Source organism: Clarias gariepinus, chromosome 1 (assembly GCF_024256425.1).
Source record: "Clarias gariepinus isolate MV-2021 ecotype Netherlands chromosome 1, CGAR_prim_01v2, whole genome shotgun sequence".
In the NCBI taxonomy this organism is placed as follows: Eukaryota; Metazoa; Chordata; class Actinopteri; order Siluriformes; family Clariidae; genus Clarias; species Clarias gariepinus.
In genome coordinates, this window is record NC_071100.1 from 39,246,999 (window position 1) to 39,266,661 (window position 19,663).

A 19,663-nucleotide genomic window follows, 5' to 3' on the forward strand; every position below is an offset into this window, starting at 1 on the left:
AAGCACAGAAGAAATTGTGCCTCTTCAGGTCTCTATTAAATTTAAAATCTTTTTTTTTTTTTTGAGGATGCTGGTAAAAAAGGAGGATACCCAAACTGTCAAAGTGGGAAGTTAATGTTTTCTTGTTTTGTCAATGTTTAGAAAAGTAAAAAAAAATGCATAATTTTTGTTGGGGGACAAAATGTATGTTGTGATAAGTGGGACAGCCAGTTAATGAGTATTGCATGTTGCAAAATCTGATTTGACTTTGTCTTTGGATATAGATTGTATAAATAAGTCATTTTGGCATTTCTTAAATAAAGTATATTTAAATAAAGAATTGTTAATATATTTGCCAACATCATATTGAATTAGAATATTGACCAGGAAAAAAATACAACTTTTTTCATATCCAAGACAGACTTTTGTAAGGGACCGCCACTAGAGGTCACTGTTTTGTTTTTTGTAGTTTTTGTTTGCAGACTCAGTTTCCCAGAAGGCACCTCGGTCAGGTGATGCGGGTGCACACCTGAGCCGAGGTAGTGCATTAGATCATCTATAAATAGCTGTTTAGTCTGGGAAACTGGGTCGAGCAATGTTTAAAGATGGCTGTCACTATGTGGGCGTTTTGTTTTGTTTTTTGTTTTTTGTTTTGTTAAGATAAAAAGGCTCTATTGTTGGCCATGTCTAATGTTCAGTGTGTGTCTGTTTGTGGAGCTGACTCGGTCATGTGAAGTGTGGTGTGTAATGTTTGAGTATTGTTGGTTGTGTCCTGTTATTTCCCAGTGTGTTTAGCTAGTTGGTAAGTTTAGCTAAGTGTGTGTTTGGCTAGGTGCATGTTTAGCTATGAGCATGTTTAGCTAATTGCCATGTGGAGCTAGTTGCTATGTTTAGCTAATGATCATGTTTGGCTTACTGCCATGCCTAACTGATTGCCATGCCTCTAGCCATAGTCTCTTCGTGTCCCTTCCCCCTTCGTTTCCCTGGGCCTCCCTAGTTTCCCTGGTGTCTCCGTGTCTCTAGTCCCTCTAGTGTGACAAGTCCCTTTCTAGTCTTGTCTTGTCCCGTTTCAGCCCCTTGCTTAGTTTGTTTGTGTATGTCCTTAAGCCTGTGTTTTGCCATAGTGCTTATGTTTAGTGTAACAGGTATTAGAACCTGTAGATGTCATTAAGTCTGTGTCTTGCCATGGAGCCTGTGTTTCGACATTTTGCTTTTAGTTATTGTTGGAGTTTGTTTTGTTTATTTATATTTTGTTATTGATATTAATAAAAGACTGTTTGCAATGCCCCTCTGTGTTTTGCCTGCTCTTTTCGCCCACGGCGACAACAACAGCCAGCATAACACCCAGTTTATGACAACTTTCCCCAACCATTTAGGCTATTTGATAGTATAGTCAATAAATTATAATTCGATCATATTCAGGGTAAGCTATTTTACCATCATACAAAGAGTGTTCAAGTCAAACCTCAATCCAAGCCATTTCCGCATGTTTGGGGAAAAAAGTCCATAGGAGACATTTTGAGAAGTTTTCTGAGAAAACTTTCTACATTGATGGTATTCAAGCACTAGTAAAAACTGGAATTAGTGTAGTTGGAGATTCTATAGAGAAATAAAGGGAGGTTTTACACTCACAACTGTATCAAAATTCCCAGTTTGACTTGAACGCCTCGTATTTTTGTTATACTCATTTTCTTCCTGTTAAGTGTGTGCATACAGTTTTTTTTTCAGAAAGCCAAGTAGCAGGGCTATCACAATAAGTAAAACTTAAAACAATCACATTTACTAATTTTTAATTAATGTGATAAACAAAATAAAAATGCTTAAAAAATGAATTGTAATAAAGGCAAGACATAAAATAGTTTTTGAATATAAGCTTGGGGAGAAATTTGCTTTTGGAAATGTGAATTGTATAAATGCATATTAGGCCCACTTCCTAATATAGGCCTAAACTCATGAAAAAAAAAATATATATATATTTTTTCATTATATATATATATATATATATATATATATATATATATAACTTTATATGATTGTTTTAAACTGAATAGTTCTATTTGAGATATGCAACATTAAAATCATAAAACAAGGATAATAGAGCCCTCTGGTGGACATATGTCTGGAACGGCAACACTATGCCTGGTATTGGCTCTGAAGTGGTTTGCAGATGTAGAAGAGTGTAATCAGTTTTGGAAAACATTTTAAGTCACAGATTTTTAAAAAAAATCTTTATCTGTCCTTTTCTGCATCGAATAATTTTAAGGCTTTAATGTACATTGTGCGTTGCTTCCATTGAAATTGTGCCTATTTACAGTGGTTGAAAATACATTTGATTTTCTGAAGAAAAAACACAAAGCCACATGGAGAACTCTTTATTTACTTTAAAGATAAATTAACACAGATATGTACATCACAAAAATCTCTACAATGAATGCTAACAAACACAGGTGTGACCGTTACCTCTAAACAATCAAGACAATGGATATCTTTTAAACCTAACAACACATATTGCATATTTTTCGCAGATATCCCAGCCCAAAAACTCTCTCAATGAGCTTCACTTTTAAAAATATAAAGTTAAATAAATAGCATTTTTCAAAACATAAAACTTTATTCAACACTTTTTTTCCAGACATGTCTACAGGTTTTTGTAATGTGGATATAAGAAAACTTTAACCACTAGATTCTGTGTTATCTAATTAGCAAATCTGCATTTTGCCCAAAAAATGGTTTTTAAATAATTTCACATATGCATGTATCTTTTTCAATCAGTTCACATATTTAGGATTTTATTATTATTATTATTATTATTATTATTATTGGCGAGAGCACAACAGGTGTTGAATAAACAAATTGCGCCCTTAGAATTACAAAGTTCTAACTGGAATTGTGTCTACACCCAGGTAGAGACTTATAATACTAAAATCACAAAATGTTGATATTGGTTTCTCCATAAATTATCACCAGAGCCATATAAGTCCAGCCATTAAAACTACAGAGAACACTAACAAGGATGCAAGGTAACATTTAGGTTGGAACGGCCTTAAAGGAAACATTGAAGTCTTGTGTAACACTTAGAATGGTTAAATAGATCATATCACTACAAATTTGGATAAAATTTGCTGCGGAGCAACAAACTCAATACGATACACTTGCAGAGAAAATATTTTTTTGTCTTTAGAGCATAATTTCCTTTTAAACAGATAGGGATTACATGTGGAGGTCACCACAGTTCCAAATAAAGCACACATCAATTCATTGCTGCTTACAAGTAAACAAACATAAACAGAGAGCTCTCGGGTCAAGAGTAAGGTAGACCATACTATCGCATCATGCTCTGTTATTTTCTTTAAACTCTGAGTAGAGTTTTTGTGTCCTCTCATTCTGTTGATTGTGTATTTTCCTCTTAGATACTATTTGCTTTGTTCTCTCTGATCGACAGCTGTCAGTCAGGGCTCCAGACCGCACTGTAGTGTTAGGTGTTAGGGCTGTCTGTAGCTCTTGGCTTTTATATATCATGTCCTAGTAAACTCTGATGGTTTAGCCCAGTCGCTGTATGAAATTCTCTGGAAATAATCCTTTCTGAGCAGAGGCACCCTGATGTAGCCAGTCGATCTCCCTGATGCCAGTGAGCCAGCCAGCATCCTGCAGAGACACATAGTCAGGATAACTCAATGGTGTTTGCATTTACATAAAAAGCATACTTACATATTTATGCTGACTAATAAGGCAGGTGTTGTCCAACACCTAATACACATAAATTGAAAGTGTTTAGTTTAAGTGAAAAAAAAAATGTACAACAATTGGCCAATGTAATAGAAACACCTGCACCATTTCATTTCAATTCTTCAATCAGCTCAGTTGTTGTGGCAGCCGTGCAGTGCATGTAACCCTACAGATTAAGGTTGTAAACGTCAGTTAATGTTTACCTTAAACATGTAATTTCAGTAACTTTGACTGAAGCATGGTTCATAGTAAGCTAATCTCCTGAGATTTTTCCACACATTCGTCTCTTCACTTTACACACAATAATACAAGGGAAGGTAAGAAAAGATCCAGGGCACAATACAGTAGTAATGGGGTGAAAACACATTGGTAAGAGATGCTTCTAAAACATCATGAAGCCTAAGGTCTTTCCTAAAGCAAAAGACCACCAAAAACATAAACAGGTACTTTATTGTCATGGAGAATTAAATAATCAGTCTAAAGCTATTAGGAGTTTTTTGGGAGCAAGGATAGACTTTATTGGAGCGAAAGAAAACCGAGTTGGACTACAAAGCAAATACAAAGCCTTTATCAGTTTTCTCCTTATTAATTTTAAATGTGGCGCTTCCATATTTGTACATGCATGCACTGTCCTTCACCCTATTTATATACTTTTCAATTCAGGCCTCTTTCTCCCAACAAATCCATACGTGTACCATATCCATGGTAACTTGATCACTCATTGTGCAGTTATGCACTTCACACTCATTTTCTACATCTATTAATTAAAATATTCTATGGTATCTGTACTATCTGTAATTCTATGCATTGCACTGCTGACACATGATTGGCTGATTAGATTAATTGCATGATTTATTGCATTGGACTAGTAAAGTAAGATTTTAGTGTGTAATAGTTTGGGAGGTGTAAATAGAGTAAATATTAATACTATACTGAATGCCCGTTACCTTTTTTATTTATGTGCTTCAAAACATATTCATTTCATATATTAATATATACTTTACAATTATAATATCACATATAATGTAAGCAATTTTTCCACAGTCCTTCATGAGAAATCTGAATTAGGATAAACATTCTTGCCTGTTGGGGGGGGGGGGGGGCACTCTTTCAGAGGAAGGCATGTGTGTATTTTGGAACAAGGCTGTTTTTTCTTAAAATCACCTTTTAGAAAAGCAATATGATTAAATTTAATAAATAATTCTATTATTGTATTGTATACATATAGTGCAGAGATTTCTGACCATTTAAAGGAACTAAAATGTTCTAGATTTCACTGAATAACAGCTACATGGTTTCCAGTGTGAATATTTGTTTTACACTCCCACTACACAGCAGGAGGTATGATCATTATGAAAAAATAACAATAGCAACTCAAAAAGCAGGACAGTTACATAATTTCTACGTGCTATTGAAATACCACAGCACACTCAACGGTGAACAAACTGCTTTTGATAACAAACTGCGTAATAGTTTTTAAGCCTAAAGAGTGCACACTATTGTCAGAAAATTATCTATACCTGAGGGTCCAAAAGAGTAATATTGACTCATGTATCTGTGTTTTGAAACTAGTCAATTGTGGAATGCTCTTAGCCTAAAAAAAGACCATGTAGAAAATGGAAAAATGTGCATTTATCAAATTCACACTACTGAACGCTGTCAGGTTTTTAATGTGTCAATCATGTTGTAACTAGTTTCCTATCACATACATGATTGTGTGCTCTCCAGGTCTAATAAGATCGAACTGAGTTATTACTACATGTATATCCGATCAGATGACATCCTGATCTTACAGTACCAGCTGCTTACTAGGTTGGCACTAAAATGATACCAAGCACTTATTATGCGCTTACTACTTTGGAGCTTATAGTACTAAATCTTAGCATACAGTACTTAATCTTTTGACCGTGACATACACATGCTGATTACCTGCTGCAGGCATACCAAAAAACATAATAAGCACCAGAGGAACGTCCTCTAATATGAACTTAATGCGGCCTTCTACAATGTGGCTAGACCTACTGTACCATGGTCACAGCACAAGTCTGAAGAGATTGTTTGTGAGAACTCTATTGATAAAACAACATAGCAGTGACATCCCAATGAGTCAGAGTCAGAATGCCATCCAACTTAACTGGTCAATGCTATTGATAATACATCCATATAAAGCTCATGCAGCTCCAAGTCAAGGGAAACAATACTTCATCCTTAATGGTTTCTATTGCGATGTTTAAGTTTTTATTGTGTTCACCTATTTTTCTTTTAAGTTGTTTTGACACATTTGATGTAAAAAAAGTAAATGTTACACTTTCCCCTTTGTGGCATATCACAACTGCTAAAAAGTATTTAAAATAAGCATAGTCATTCTGTCAGTCAACAACATCTCGTTTGACAGACAGTTGTTCTTGGACTGCAGAAGCAGAAAGTAAAAAAAAAAAAAGTTCTATAACTTTGGCCAATAAACCAAAATTTGGCCTGGGTTGTCAGCATTCATTTTACATAATACTGAACTATGTGTTTCAGTTTGATTAGACAGTTACATTGTAAACACAGTTCATACCTGATCTTCCACCAGCTCAGTGGGAACAACAAGAACAATATCTCCCTTCTTCAGATCGAGCTCATCTGTGTTTGCAGCCTCAAAGTCATGCATCGTTTCAACCTAAAACAAAGGGAATAGATTTTCTTCGAGTTCTTTTTGTTTTATATTTTGTTTGTTATTCCTTTCTTCTTTTTTTTGAGGGGGGGTGCACACATACTATCAGGTATACTTATGTGTCTGTCGATGCTGTTTATTGACCTTATACAGGAAGCCTGCAGGCATGCCAGAGGAGGAAATATCTTTGCCTGACTGGCTGTCTGGTGTCACTCCACCTCCACTGCTTGCTGTTGGAGATAAGATGTCACCATCTCGGTCATCATCACCCTCATTGCTGGAAGCAGGCTCAATAACCACAGAGGGAATGGGCATCTTGTCCTAAGATGAGATGTATTTAAAATGTAACTTCACCAAAATTTCATGAATGTATATTTAATGAGCAAACTTTCACACAAATTGTTAAAATGATTCTTAAGGAATAATTCTAAACACAATGAAATCCTAGTTCACTAAATAATTAAGTACAAACATCTAAATGAAGTTTCATTTCACAATATTACATTACAGTATACAATTTTACAAAATCATAATAAAGAAAATGCATATAGACCATTAGTATTCTGCATATAACATATAAATATCGCATACATCAAACAGTTTTTATGCTACATCCAAAGCACAGACATTTGAGTTCCTATTAGTCACAAGAGTACCAAAGTACAGTATAGCTACTTGGCTGAATATCTACCTCCTCTTCAAAATTCTTTGAAGCCCCTTCCTTACTGGCTTCATCCCCTGGTTTGACCTGTACTGTACCAGTTTCTCCTTCTGGTTCGACCTCTAGGGTACCAGGTTCTTCGTCTGGCTTGACCTCTAAGGTACCAGTTTCTCCTTCCGGTTCGACCTCTAGGGTACCAGTTTCTTCTTCTGGTTTGACCTCTAGGGTACCGGTTTCATCTCCAGGTTTGGTCTCTACTGTACACGTTTCATCTTGTGGTATGCCCTCTACGGTCTAAAAGATGCATTGGGTTGTGAGAGTCAGAAAGAGGACACTCACTACAACTACTCATTTGGATGGATCAGTGCGGAGAAGGCACTTAGCACAATGAAGGGAACTGGGACCAGTTTAACTGCAGTGGTTGAAACTGTCCTCAGTGAGGAGAGGATGAGGATAATTTTAGGAATAAACAAATTGGATCATGCCATCTGAGTTAGGGAAGGTTAATCAGGTATGAGAAAGGGTTTGGGGAAGAAAACAAGCTATGGTTCTGGGGACTTACTTAAGGCACAGGGGAACTAAGTCATCTGAATGCTAATCTACCACTTAACCTTACTACTGGTAATAAAGTTTTTCTTCTACATTTGACATCACATCCATAATTTCCCAGCAAAATTAACAAGTCTCTATAAAGAACTGTATTTTGTACATACAGTAGTGTATTCTATACAATAGTGTATTTTACAAAGTCGGGCTCAAACATTCACTTCAATAAAAATATGTTTTTATCAGTCATGTCAAAGAAAAAACTACACCAATTAACTTAATAACACCCTAAAACCAAAAAAAAAAATGTTAGATCATGTACATTTTTACCTTGATAACCTACTACCCTGATTCTGCTCTGGTTCTGACAAGCTAGATAATACCATAGCACATCACACATTCAGAATTTGTGAATGATGATGTTATATAAATTATACATAAAAAGATAAGAAAATGCAATGAAATGGAATGGATTTACCATTAAAACCACAGAGTCATTTGTGACAACAAAGTGTACAAAAATATCAAAAAAGTGAATTACAGTTGTAATTTTAAAATATGTTTACACTCATTTCATAGTATATAAATTCTTATTTGTTTTGCTTTTTATTTGTTTTTTTGGCAGTTTTATTGCAATTGACTTTGTGGTATCATGGATCAAATAATTTGTGCAAAAATAAATTACAAATAATAAAAAATAAAATAAAAAATAAAAAGATTAAACCAAATAATAGATGTTATTAATGTTCCTTAGGTGAGGAAGTGGGAAGGGGCCCAGAAGTTAAGTGTTTTAATGCAAACTTTAAAATATTTTTTTTCTGAGCTGTTATGTTGAGCATTGTCATAAACAAAAAGATGAAATATACTCTGCAGTGTAAATGAATGTTATACAGTCTCCATCCACCAATAAAGTATTCACATAAAAACATCTGTCAAAAACAGACAAAGTATAAACTGGACAAAATGTTTAACACCAATTATTTCTATAAAAAAAAAAAATAATAATAATAATAATTATGAATTCTAATTAAAACATAATCAATCCCCTACTTAAATAACTAAGATATACAGTCCCAGTCAAAAGTTTGGACACAAGATTGGACTTATTTTCTACATTCTAGAACAATACTGGATTGATTTTTTTTTTCACTTTGAAATAACGCATATGGAATCACGTCATTCATGCAAGAACAGTATTATCAAGTGCATTTACAAAACGCATCAAGCACCATGATGAAACCATCCCAGGAAAGCAAGACCAAAAGTTACCTCTGCTACAGACGAGAAGTTCATTTAGAGTTACCAGCCTCAAAAATCACCAATTAACAGCACCTTACTGTAGGTTAGAGCCCCTATGAAGGCTTTACAGAGCATAAGTAGCAGAAACATCTCAATATCAACTGCCAGAGGAGATTATTGTATATTTTGCATGCCTTCAGCATTGCCTTACAATGTAGGGTAAATAAATGTAAGTAAATTGAACATTTGTGAGATTTTATCTTTAACAGTAATGAGAGATAGTTGTAATCTATGCTAGAATCTGTAAAATTCCTCACTGCACAAAAATAATTTGGTCAACACTGACACTATCCATTGTAATAGTCTGTATTTAGCTTGATGTCTGTCTGAAACCAGCTGTCAGCCTTAATTAGGAAATACATGCAATAGGAAGGTAACTCATTAGTTACCTTACTATTGACTTTCTATTTTATTTTAAGGATTCAATAATTCTCCTTAGATTTTTTTTTCTGATCAAAACTAAAATATTTTGTTTAAGATACACATACTGTAAAAGGTTTCATACTGAGACAGCATATTACGCAGACACCACAACTAAAAAAGCAATATCCAGCGTGATTTTTTATTTTATTATATAATATTTTCCAAGGCAATAGTAATAGAGAATAGTTACCGGAGTCTCTTCGATAGGAGACTCTTTATCTTCTGCAGGGGCCTACACACAAAAGAAACATGAATAATTATCGTTCACGTGCACAAGAATGAAACATATAGGATGCCTTCAACACAAGGAGTTTATAATCCTTCCAACTATATACATAGCTTTCATGGTCTATTTCAAAGGCAAATCAATAAAAATAAATGTAAGTAGTAGTATTCGTTTATTCCGTGTAATTAAAAAAGAATATTCTAGTACCAGGATACTATTAAAAATGGATATCTCTGAAATAGTTGCTCTGCTATCACATACATATGTTATTAAGCAGAAAGGTGTGAGGAAAAAAATATATGGAGACTGTCCTATGGATCTGCAGCAGGGTACAAAAAAATCACTACAGTGTAAACAGGTCTGAAATTATATGGAAAAAGTAGGAAGGGAGTTACCAGAGCCTCTGAAGATGGCTCCTCTACTGACTCTGCTACTGGAGCAGATTCCTATATATGGCAAAAAATTAGCTGTAATTAAACACACTTAATGTCTCATTCTTGTTTCAAATATGCATAAGTGTTAAGGATGATACGGCACAGTGTATAGTGCACAGTATGTATGAGTAGTGCTGCATATGAACTTGAAATTTGAATTTGAATTTATTTAATGCCATTCATAACAAAAGGCATATTTACCGGAGCCTCTTGGCCGAGTTGGTCTTTCTCAGTGTCATCAGCTGGGGTGGTCTACATATAAAATATTTTTTACCCCAGTTATTAAAAAATCCTTGACTCGAATATGCTTATAGTCAGATAACTACAAACAACACTCCCCCTCATTTTGTATAATATATGTAGTAAGAATAATAATACTAAGATTCTTGTAGGTAGAAACTCAACCTTATTTTCTGTAGCCATGATGTATAATGTGGACAAACAAGTCAAATACTGTTACTATCCAAAGTCAAGATAAATTAGTGTGACATGATAGATATGAACATAAATTATTTCACAAATACAACAAATATTGGTTTTTTCTCTTAGACTCTTGGACAAGTTTATCTTTAGTGTCATTAAAACAAATTTAACATAATTAATGATAAATAAAACTAACAAAAACAATTTTGATTTTGATTTGATTAATAAGAAAACAAGATATGTGTGGAAGACTAAAGAAAAGTTAAATTAATTAGATGCCTGGCAATTGATCAAAACAATAAATATATTTAACAACAATAATACAAATGTTTTAAATTTTACTTATCATTTCCTTCCTTCCGAAGATTACATTAGGCAAGGAGTTGCTTTAACCAGTAAAGTGGTAAATATAATCAAATGGAGGTTTTCAGAGTTAGACCATATGATCAAAAGTTTGTGGACACATGACCATTACACCTTATCATCCCTAAGGGTCATCCCTAATTTGTTGACACAAAGCCCTAAGCACACAAATATACCCTTACTACCCTTACACATGCTCATTTATGCAGTTTTCCAATCATTCAATCACGTGACAGAAGCACAATGCATAACATCACTGATACAAGAGATTCAAATAATGTTCCACATCGAAAATTAGAATCTGGAAAAATGTGATTTCAAAGATGGGCTATCAGTGATGGGCAAATGGGCTGGCCTTGGAAATGGATACGTCTTGTGGATAAGAGAGATCACAGCTAAATGGACAGACTGATTTGAGCTGCCAGAAAGAATCTAGTAACTCACACATTAAAACCACACTTTGCTACGATTGTGAGCAGAGAAGCACCTCAGCATAAAGAATAATTGGAAAACCTCGAGGTGGATGGGCTACAGCAGCATAAAACTATATCGGGTTTCATTCCTATTGGCTAAGAACAGGAATCTGAGGTGATGATACCCACAGGCTCACCCAAACCGCACAGCTGAAAGTATATAAAAAAAAAAAGAATCAGTTGGTCTTTATCCAGATTGTATCTGCCAATCATAGCCTTTGATTCTTGTTTATGGCTGACAGGGTATGGAACCTGATGTGCTTTTTTGTTGTTCTAGCTTATCCATTTAAGGTTTAATGTGTTGTGTATTGTAACTGACATGGTTACAAGTGCTCAGCACGACTGTCAAGGGTGTTTTTTTTGTTTTGTTTTTTGAGTTATTATCAATTTCCTGTTGGCTCAAAACCATCTGGTCATTCACCCCTGATCTCTTTTATTAGCAAGGTGTTTCAGCCTGCAAGTGTAAAGAACCACAAGAGATAAGCATTTTTTGCTAAAATACTCAAACCAGCTCATCTGGTTCCAACATTTATGCCATGGTTGAAGTCACAGCATTTGATCACGTTATGATGTTTGATCTCAACCTTAATCTGCATTATTGTATACATTGTGCAGCTGCTACATAACTGAGTGATTGGATAACTATTGTTTAAAACACATATGGGTGTGATGGTCATGTGTCCAGAAACTTCTGTCTATATACATTGTTTGTAGTATATAATGCCAGAATTTTTACCAGGGTTTTCCCAAGCCACCACACATATACCAAAAAAGATGAAGGTTTTTTTTTTTTTTTAAACCAACATACTACATTTACAAATATTAAATAAAAAAGAAGAAGAAATGAAATGGAATTGAATTGAAAAAAAAAAAATTCAGTTTTCATTTCCAGTCATACGTGAGAGAAAAACACAAAAACAAAACGTTGAACATAAAAATAAAACGTTAATAAAATGTTATTAATGAGATACAAATTAAAAGGTAATAAAATAATACAAGGTTAATAAAATTAATAATAAAAAAATATATTTCTCATGAAGCACAGTAATGTAATGAGCAAGACGATGTACGCAGTGCAGTCATTGTGAGGCTAATAAAAAAGGAACATACCTCAGGCTGCTCTGCTACCATAGCTTCGGCAGCTTCAGGAGACTCCACTATGCTCTTAAATAGCAGCACGGTACATAAAAAAATACCATTAACTACAAACCTTTTTTACAAAAGACTTGTAATAGAAGTATGGTTAAAAAAATGGTTTAAGCATAAACAATATTGGGCTAACATAATCACCAAACCATAATGAACAGAATAATGATCTGGTTACGGTAAAAATAATGACTGATGAATGATATAGCTGATGTAAATAAGCAAATAAATAAATACAATAGGGCCACTGACACGAATACAAATTTTTGTAATGAGGATAAAATGACACGGGTGCTGATGAAGATATGTGACCATTTCATTGTGGTGAAGATAAAGATGAAGATGATGAAGAAGAAGAAGATGATGATGATGATGATGGTCATGATGATGATGATCATATTGGTGATGATGGTTATGGTGATAATTAAAATACTTATACAAATAATTAAAATGACACCAACAATGCTATTAACATTTGGCCATCGATAAGCAATAACACTCACAGAAGCAGTCTCTGCAGGTGGGCTGCTAGCAGCAGTGGTTTCTGCCAGTTCAGTAGTGGTTTCTGCCAGTTCAGTAGTGGTTTCTGCCAGTTCAGTAGTGGTTTCTGCAGAAGGAGTCGTGACACTACCCTCAACCTCTGGGGCCTGGGTTGGTGACACCTCCCCCTCCCCCTCTCCCACTTCACCTGGGGCTGCTTCTGTACCAGTTTCAGCCCCTTCTGGGGTCTCAGACTTTAAATATACATACACATATGCAGTATGAGAATAACAAATTCTACGAAATTAAAAGCAGACATGATTTGTCCTCTCAAAAGGGAACAGTTTTTGAAATAATGGTCAATAGATATTTAGCTTAGATGTAAAAGTTTGGAACAAGCTCTGAAGTTGTCCATACAAAATTACATACTAATATGGGGAAACATATGATAATAAACCTGCAATAGTCATTAAACATTAAACATAATTGAGTTACCAGAAGTACATTTTAGCTTTAGACATGACATTGTAGGTGCATTTTACTTTTTTATATCAATGAAAATAAGTTGTCAAGTTCAAATACAATTACAAAAATTCTAACAGATGCAGAATAACTATTCTGAATACAAATTAAAAGAAAATACTTTTATATGTTATCTGATATACAAAAAATTATATTGATTACAATACAACACATTCATAAAAATGATCCTGGACTGCCTAAATGATACTGTATATCCTATATAATTAGGCTGGCATTACTTTGATTACGGTGTGTAGTGTGGTGGCTAATTTTTATTTGTAAAAATGATTCCTCTAATCTTTATCCTCACTAGCATATTAAAACCTTTTATTCCAATTAGTCTCACTAACAAGTGGTTAAGGCAAAGTCCTTAGGTGTTTTTTATTCTTAATGCAGGCCATTAATTTGACCTTTCTATTGTGTGCCTTTTTTATTGGCCAGGCAATATGCAACATGCATCAGTGTGATGCTCTCTCATCCCAAGCAGAACCTTTTCTGAGTTTCAGACACTCTTTCAACTCGCTTTAAATAAAATATTTAAGATATATTTTAACAAATGCAGATGCACAACACTGGGAATCCATGATGCCAATCCCCAATCCCAAATTTTAGTTTTTAATGTACACTAAGACAGTATAATCTATTGTGTTAAAGAGAACCAACAACTCACCATTTTATCAAAGTCCGCCACAAAAGGTGCAACTGAGGCATCCGCCTTTGTAAGAAATAGAAAAGATATGAGAGGAAACTGTTAACAAATCAAACAAGTTTGCGTAACATATTAAACATGAAGGTTACTTGTCAAGGTAAGAGAATTATAAATGTAAAAATTATTAAAGTAATCTGAACCTTCTAGAGAAGGGGGATGATAAGATGATGACAGTAACAGAGACAATGTTATATGTGTAAACAAAAATAGTCTATAACTTTTTAAGGTTGCCGAACATCAGCGCTTTAGCAATATACACTGATCAGCCTTAACATGACAATGCAAAACATTCTGGCCCATCGGGGCATGACTCCACAACACCTCTAGGGGTGTGCTGTGGCAGGACTTTGGCCAGCGAATCTTTTGGGTGGTGTGAGTTGCAGAGTTAGAGCTCTGTAAATTGGACGTTTGTCTGGCGCATTACATGTGTGCTTGCATGGATTGGGATCTGGGAAGTTTGGAGGTTGAGTTGGGAACCATGGGCTCTTTGTCTGCTGGGCTCCATGCATAGTGGGCTGTGGTGTACTATTTGTTCTGGTGACTTACTATTGTGGTCAGCATTGATGTTTGATCCTGTGACCAGTTTACTGGTGTATACTGTAATTGATAATCAACGTTAATGTGTTAACATCATGTAATGTTAATGTTATGGCTGATCAGTGTATAAACTTAAACTATCTGCGGGTGTTTAACTTGACTTAAACTAAGAATAAACGAAAGCTGCATCATAATTACATTTTGGCAATGTCCCTTCTACTTTGTATATGTGATGATGACAATTTAAAAATCTGCAGCAGTCAGTAAAAAACTCTATTGGAACTATACACTTGTCTAATTGGCTATTTACCTGAGCAAGTCCTTTTTTATCTCTGTTGGACACCTAAACCAAACCGAATAAACAGTTTAAATACTGGCTCAAAACACACTTGCCATGTATGAGTAATGAGAGTAGGAACACTATTTCAACCAAAAATCAGACGCAAACAGAGGAGAGACCAGAGGCAAGGGACCAGGATCTGTAGACTCTGAGGGATTCTGGGATCTAAAGGGGTATGTAGCAGGAAACTACTGCTTCATCTGCAAGCAGGAAAAGAGCTTTTCGCTGTGATAGGTTCATGCTACACTAAAATAAGGAGGAATTCAGTACCTCTTCCTTTTCTGCATCTATTTCCTGGTACAACTTTCCATATCTCCGATTTGCAACCTCATCTTCAGACAGGTCAGAATTCTCTGGTTCTTTAGCAATGGATGTCTTTTCCATAGCTGCCATCTTTGGACTAGGGATGTAATTTTGACCATGACAAGGAACAAATGAGTCTTGAACTGGGCAATTGTCTCTAGACCAGCTTGGCGAGATGTCATCTTGGCCACCAGACAGGAAAAAGTCACCCCTGTCATCTAGCTCCTGCCAAGAATCCTTACTGGACCATTCTAAAGCATCAGTTGGGGGAGGGAACACTGCCCACTGGGCAAACCTATTCCTAGTTGAGTCTCTTGCTTCCCCACTTGATTGCACAGTCATTGTGGATTCCCAGTCCCTGGCCCATCCCTGGTTGCTCTTGGTGGCCAAAGCATTTTGGTCTCTCTCTCCTAAAATGTGGATCTGATGAGTGCTACTTGCAAAAAGGTTCTGGTGAGTCTCACTTGCACTAGTCTCACTGGTAATATAGTCTTGTGTAGTCTCAGTAACTAAAGTATTATGTTCATTCTCACTAGTAAAAGAATTCTGGTTCGTCTCACTAGCAAAAAGATTATCTTTCTTATGGTTCTCACTAGCAAAATCCTCCCGCTTAGTCTTACAAGTGAAAAGATCTTGATTATTTTCATATGCAAATGGATCCAAATTAGCTTCATTGGTAAAAAGATCCTGGATAGTTCTGTTGGTAAAAGAATCACTTTCACTGTCAAAAGGATCCTGGTTAGTCTCAGTGGCAAAAAGATTAGTCTCGTTGGTAAATGCATCTTGATTATTTCCACTGGAAAAGGAATCCCAATTAGTTTTATTGGCAAACGGATCCTGAACAGTCTCACTATGGTACTGGTAAGTATCACTAGCAAAATAATCTTTATTAATTTTGCTGTTGAAAGGATCATGGTTAGTCTCACTGGTGAAATGAGCTTGGACTGTTTCTCTGGCAAAGTTATCCTGTTTTGTTTCAATGATAAAGTTATCTAGAGTGTTTTCAGTGGCAAAGGAATCCCAACTAGTTTTGTTGCCAAAAGGATCCTGGTCAGTTTCACCAACAAAAGGATCATTAGGATCATTAGTCTCATTGGGAAAACAATTCTGGTTAGTCTCACTCGAAAAATTATCTTTGTTAAATTTATTGGTAGAAGGATCCTGGTTAGTCTCACTGGTAAACAGATCCTGCACAGTTTCACTAGCAAAGGAATCCTGGTTATTCACACTTGCAAAAGGATCCTTGTTATTGTCACTGGTAAACAGATCCTGCACAGTTTCATTGGCAAAAGGATCCTGGTTAGTCTCACTTGCAACAGGATCCTCATTAATCTTACTTGCAAAAGGATCCTCGTTAGTCTCACTTGCATAAGGATCCTGGTTAGTCTTATTTGCTAATGGATCCTTTTTAGGATCCCAATAGATCCCTTTTGCTAAATGATCCTGATTTGTTTCACGTCCTACAGGATCCTGGTTTATCTCACTTGCAAAAAGATCTTGGTTAGTCTCATTTGCAAAATGATCCTGGTTTGTCTCATCTTTAAAAGGATCCTGGTTAGTCTTACATACAAAAGGATCCTGGTTAGTCTCCCTTTCAAAAGCATCCTGGTTAGTCTCACTTGCTAATCGATCCAGTTTAGTCTCATTTGTAAAAGGATCCTGGTTTGTCTCAATTGAAAAAGGATCCTGGCTAGTCTCACTTGCAAAAGGATCCTGGTTAGTTTCACTTGCAAAAGGATCCTGGTTAATTTTATTAGCAAAATGATCCCAGTTATTCTCATTGGTAAAAGGATCTTGATTATTCTGATTGGCAAATGGATCCCAATCAGTTTCACTAGCAAAGGGATCCTGGACAAAATTGCAAACAGGATCCTGGCTTGTTTCATTAGCAAAAAGATTTTTGTCTAAGTTGGAAAATGAGTTAATGTCAGTACCAAATGGATCCACCTCTTGATCCACAAAGTCCTCTTGATTTAAACTCCTTCTTGTTGCATTCTGATCTGATGTTGGTCCCTCATTTTCTGCAGACTCAAGCTCATCATCAGCACTTATCCATCCACTATTTTGACCTGGAACATCTCCCCACTCCTCAGCGGTCTCATATTCAGACCCTGACCCGTCCAACTCTCCCTGACATGTTAAGGAACACTTAGAAATGTTTCCCTCTTCTTCTGGGTATGATCCCTGCCCACTTTGCTCAGCGACCTCTGCTATTTCTTGGCCAAATTCATTTGTAAATATAAATCCTGGCATGGACTTTCCAGCTCCACTCTCCTCTAAACCTGTGGTTTTCTTTTCTGCAGTCCATCCTTCCTCATCCCCTGTCCACCCAAAGTGATGCGTGTCTAAGTCTGGTTGCTCTGATGCCCATCCTTCCTCAGTACCCTCCTGAACAGGCTGCTGCTTAAATGGAGGCTTTATCTTGTCACTCCTCAAAGTACATGTGCCACAGTCTGGATTTGGCTTTTGGTCATAGTTTTCATCCCAACTTCTAACCTCAGCTGTGGCTTCTCCTTGGAGCACTGCATCTGTGCTCCATCCATCTGCTGGAGGCCAACCTTGCCCATCAGTCGCAGGTTTAACATCTCCCAAATCTTGAGTTACAGAACCAAAATCTGCTGTCCAGTTGGCATTGAAGCCAGCATCTGAAGCCTAGTCAGAGAAAGCAGGTAGTGAGTATTTCTTGTCAATACTAAGTCATCAGCAGTCTTTTCGTTCACCTTCTGTAAGGTTTGACATGTTCGCATACATGACAGAGTAAATAAATATTAAACCGCAACCAACGCAAGAAATGATTGCCAATGTCTGTGAAAAAAAAATACTTATACAGTGGAACCTTGGATTGCGAGCATAATTCATTCCGGAAGCGGGCTTGTATATTAAAACACTCATAAATCAAATAATTTCCTCATAAGAAATCATGGAAACTCAGATTATTTGTTCCACAACCCCAAAAAATAAATACATAAAATATTGAATACAAAATATAAGGTAAAAATGAAACAAATTAATCTGCACATTACCTTTGAAAACAGTAAAAATGAATCCCGACAAATTCTATTGGTGTTTGTGGTGTGTATATGTGTACGTGCGCACAACGCTGTGTATGTGTGTGTATGTGTGTCTCTGGGTGCGTATGCGTGTGTGTGTGTGTGTGTGTGTGTGTGTGTGTGTGTGTGTGTGTGCCACCCTCTCCCTCTTCTCTTCTTACACAGCACAGATGATGATTATACCAGTGACCAGTTATAAAAAATAAACACTCGCAATCCGAGGTTCCACCATATATATTATCTATAAATTTTTACACTGCTCGGCCAAAAAAAACACCTGGATTCAACTAAGCTAATAGGTAAGATCCTTCTACTGCAGTGATTAATAGGTAAGGTGACAAGTTATTTAACTGTACAATAACTGATGTGGTGTGGAACTTCTCATTTCTTAAACATCCAGGTCAGAAGAAATATTCTATAAAAAAAAACAAGGAGATTGCTGGGTTAGGATTAGGGTTAGGTAAAATTGGCTTAAGAACTATAAAGCCTATTATTAAAACCTAGATAGTCCTCTGATGATGGTTCAAGATAGTCGTGAACCATCATCAGAGGAAGAAATGTGGTCAGATGCATTTAAATTTATTTTTTTTTTTTTTTTTTTAAAACAACAACAGTCAAACTCTCAGGTAAAAGTAAAAACATTTCTTCACACACAAGAGAACTCAAGGAATTAAGACTAAACAATTGTGTAGCCTTAAGAAAATTACTTATCACTTATAAAAAATAAAAATAAAAAAGTTTAAATTTGCTAAGGAGCATAAAAAATGGACCATGGAGCATTGGAAAAGGTCTGATGATACATATATATTAATGAGAACAAAATTTTCCTTTTCCAGAGTGCGGAAAGATAGAGGCATCAGGATAAGAAGAACAGGCGATGCATCCATCATGCCTAGTGCTTACCACACAAGCCTGTGGAGGCAGTGTTATGATATGGGTTGCTTCAGTTGGTCAGGTCTAGGTTCAGCAACGTTATGTGCCCGAAAAACTATGTCAGCAGATGACCTGAGTATACTGAATGACCATGTTATCACATCTATGGATTTTTTTTCTCCCTGATGGCAATGACAATGGTAGGATTCATTGGCCAGTACAGACCTTAACCAGAGTCCAGACCTTAACCTCATTCAGAATCTTTGGAATGTGCTAGAGAAGACTTTGGGCCAACTCTTCCATAATGAATACAAGATCTTGGAGCGAAATTAAAGTTACTCTGGACTGAAATAAATGTTATGATATAGCATAAGCTTATTAAAATAATACCACAGCCATATTCAAAGCAAACACAGGTCCATAAGCTTAAGGTCCATAAGGTCCAATAAAATATAAGAGTGTGTGACTTTTTTTTGGCCAGGCAATGTATATAT

At 35.8% G+C, this 19,663-nt stretch overlaps 1 protein-coding gene across 2 annotated transcripts in view; it reads right to left on the reverse strand.

Moving 5' to 3' along the window:
- Nucleotides 1-2,336: 2,336 nt before the first annotated feature.
- The window catches only part of amph (amphiphysin), a 40,108-nt gene continuing 22,781 nt past the window's right edge, over nucleotides 2,337-19,663 (reverse strand). Inside the window, exons 15-25 of one of the 2 annotated variants that reach the window (XM_053500660.1) lie at nucleotides 17,743-17,898; nucleotides 14,028-14,072; nucleotides 12,859-13,089; nucleotides 12,320-12,373; nucleotides 10,152-10,202; nucleotides 9,912-9,962; nucleotides 9,481-9,522; nucleotides 7,053-7,316; nucleotides 6,506-6,682; nucleotides 6,266-6,367; nucleotides 2,337-3,624 (exon numbers count right to left, since the gene is read on the reverse strand). In XM_053500660.1, the coding sequence (XP_053356635.1) occupies nucleotides 3,520-3,624; nucleotides 6,266-6,367; nucleotides 6,506-6,682; nucleotides 7,053-7,316; nucleotides 9,481-9,522; nucleotides 9,912-9,962; nucleotides 10,152-10,202; nucleotides 12,320-12,373; nucleotides 12,859-13,089; nucleotides 14,028-14,072; nucleotides 17,743-17,898 (1,278 nt within the window). In that variant the 3' untranslated portion in view covers nucleotides 2,337-3,519. The remainder of the gene's footprint in view (nucleotides 3,625-6,265; nucleotides 6,368-6,505; nucleotides 6,683-7,052; nucleotides 7,317-9,480; nucleotides 9,523-9,911; nucleotides 9,963-10,151; nucleotides 10,203-12,319; nucleotides 12,374-12,858; nucleotides 13,090-14,027; nucleotides 14,073-17,742; nucleotides 17,899-19,663) is intronic. The other variant, XM_053500669.1, reaches the window with a different exon arrangement.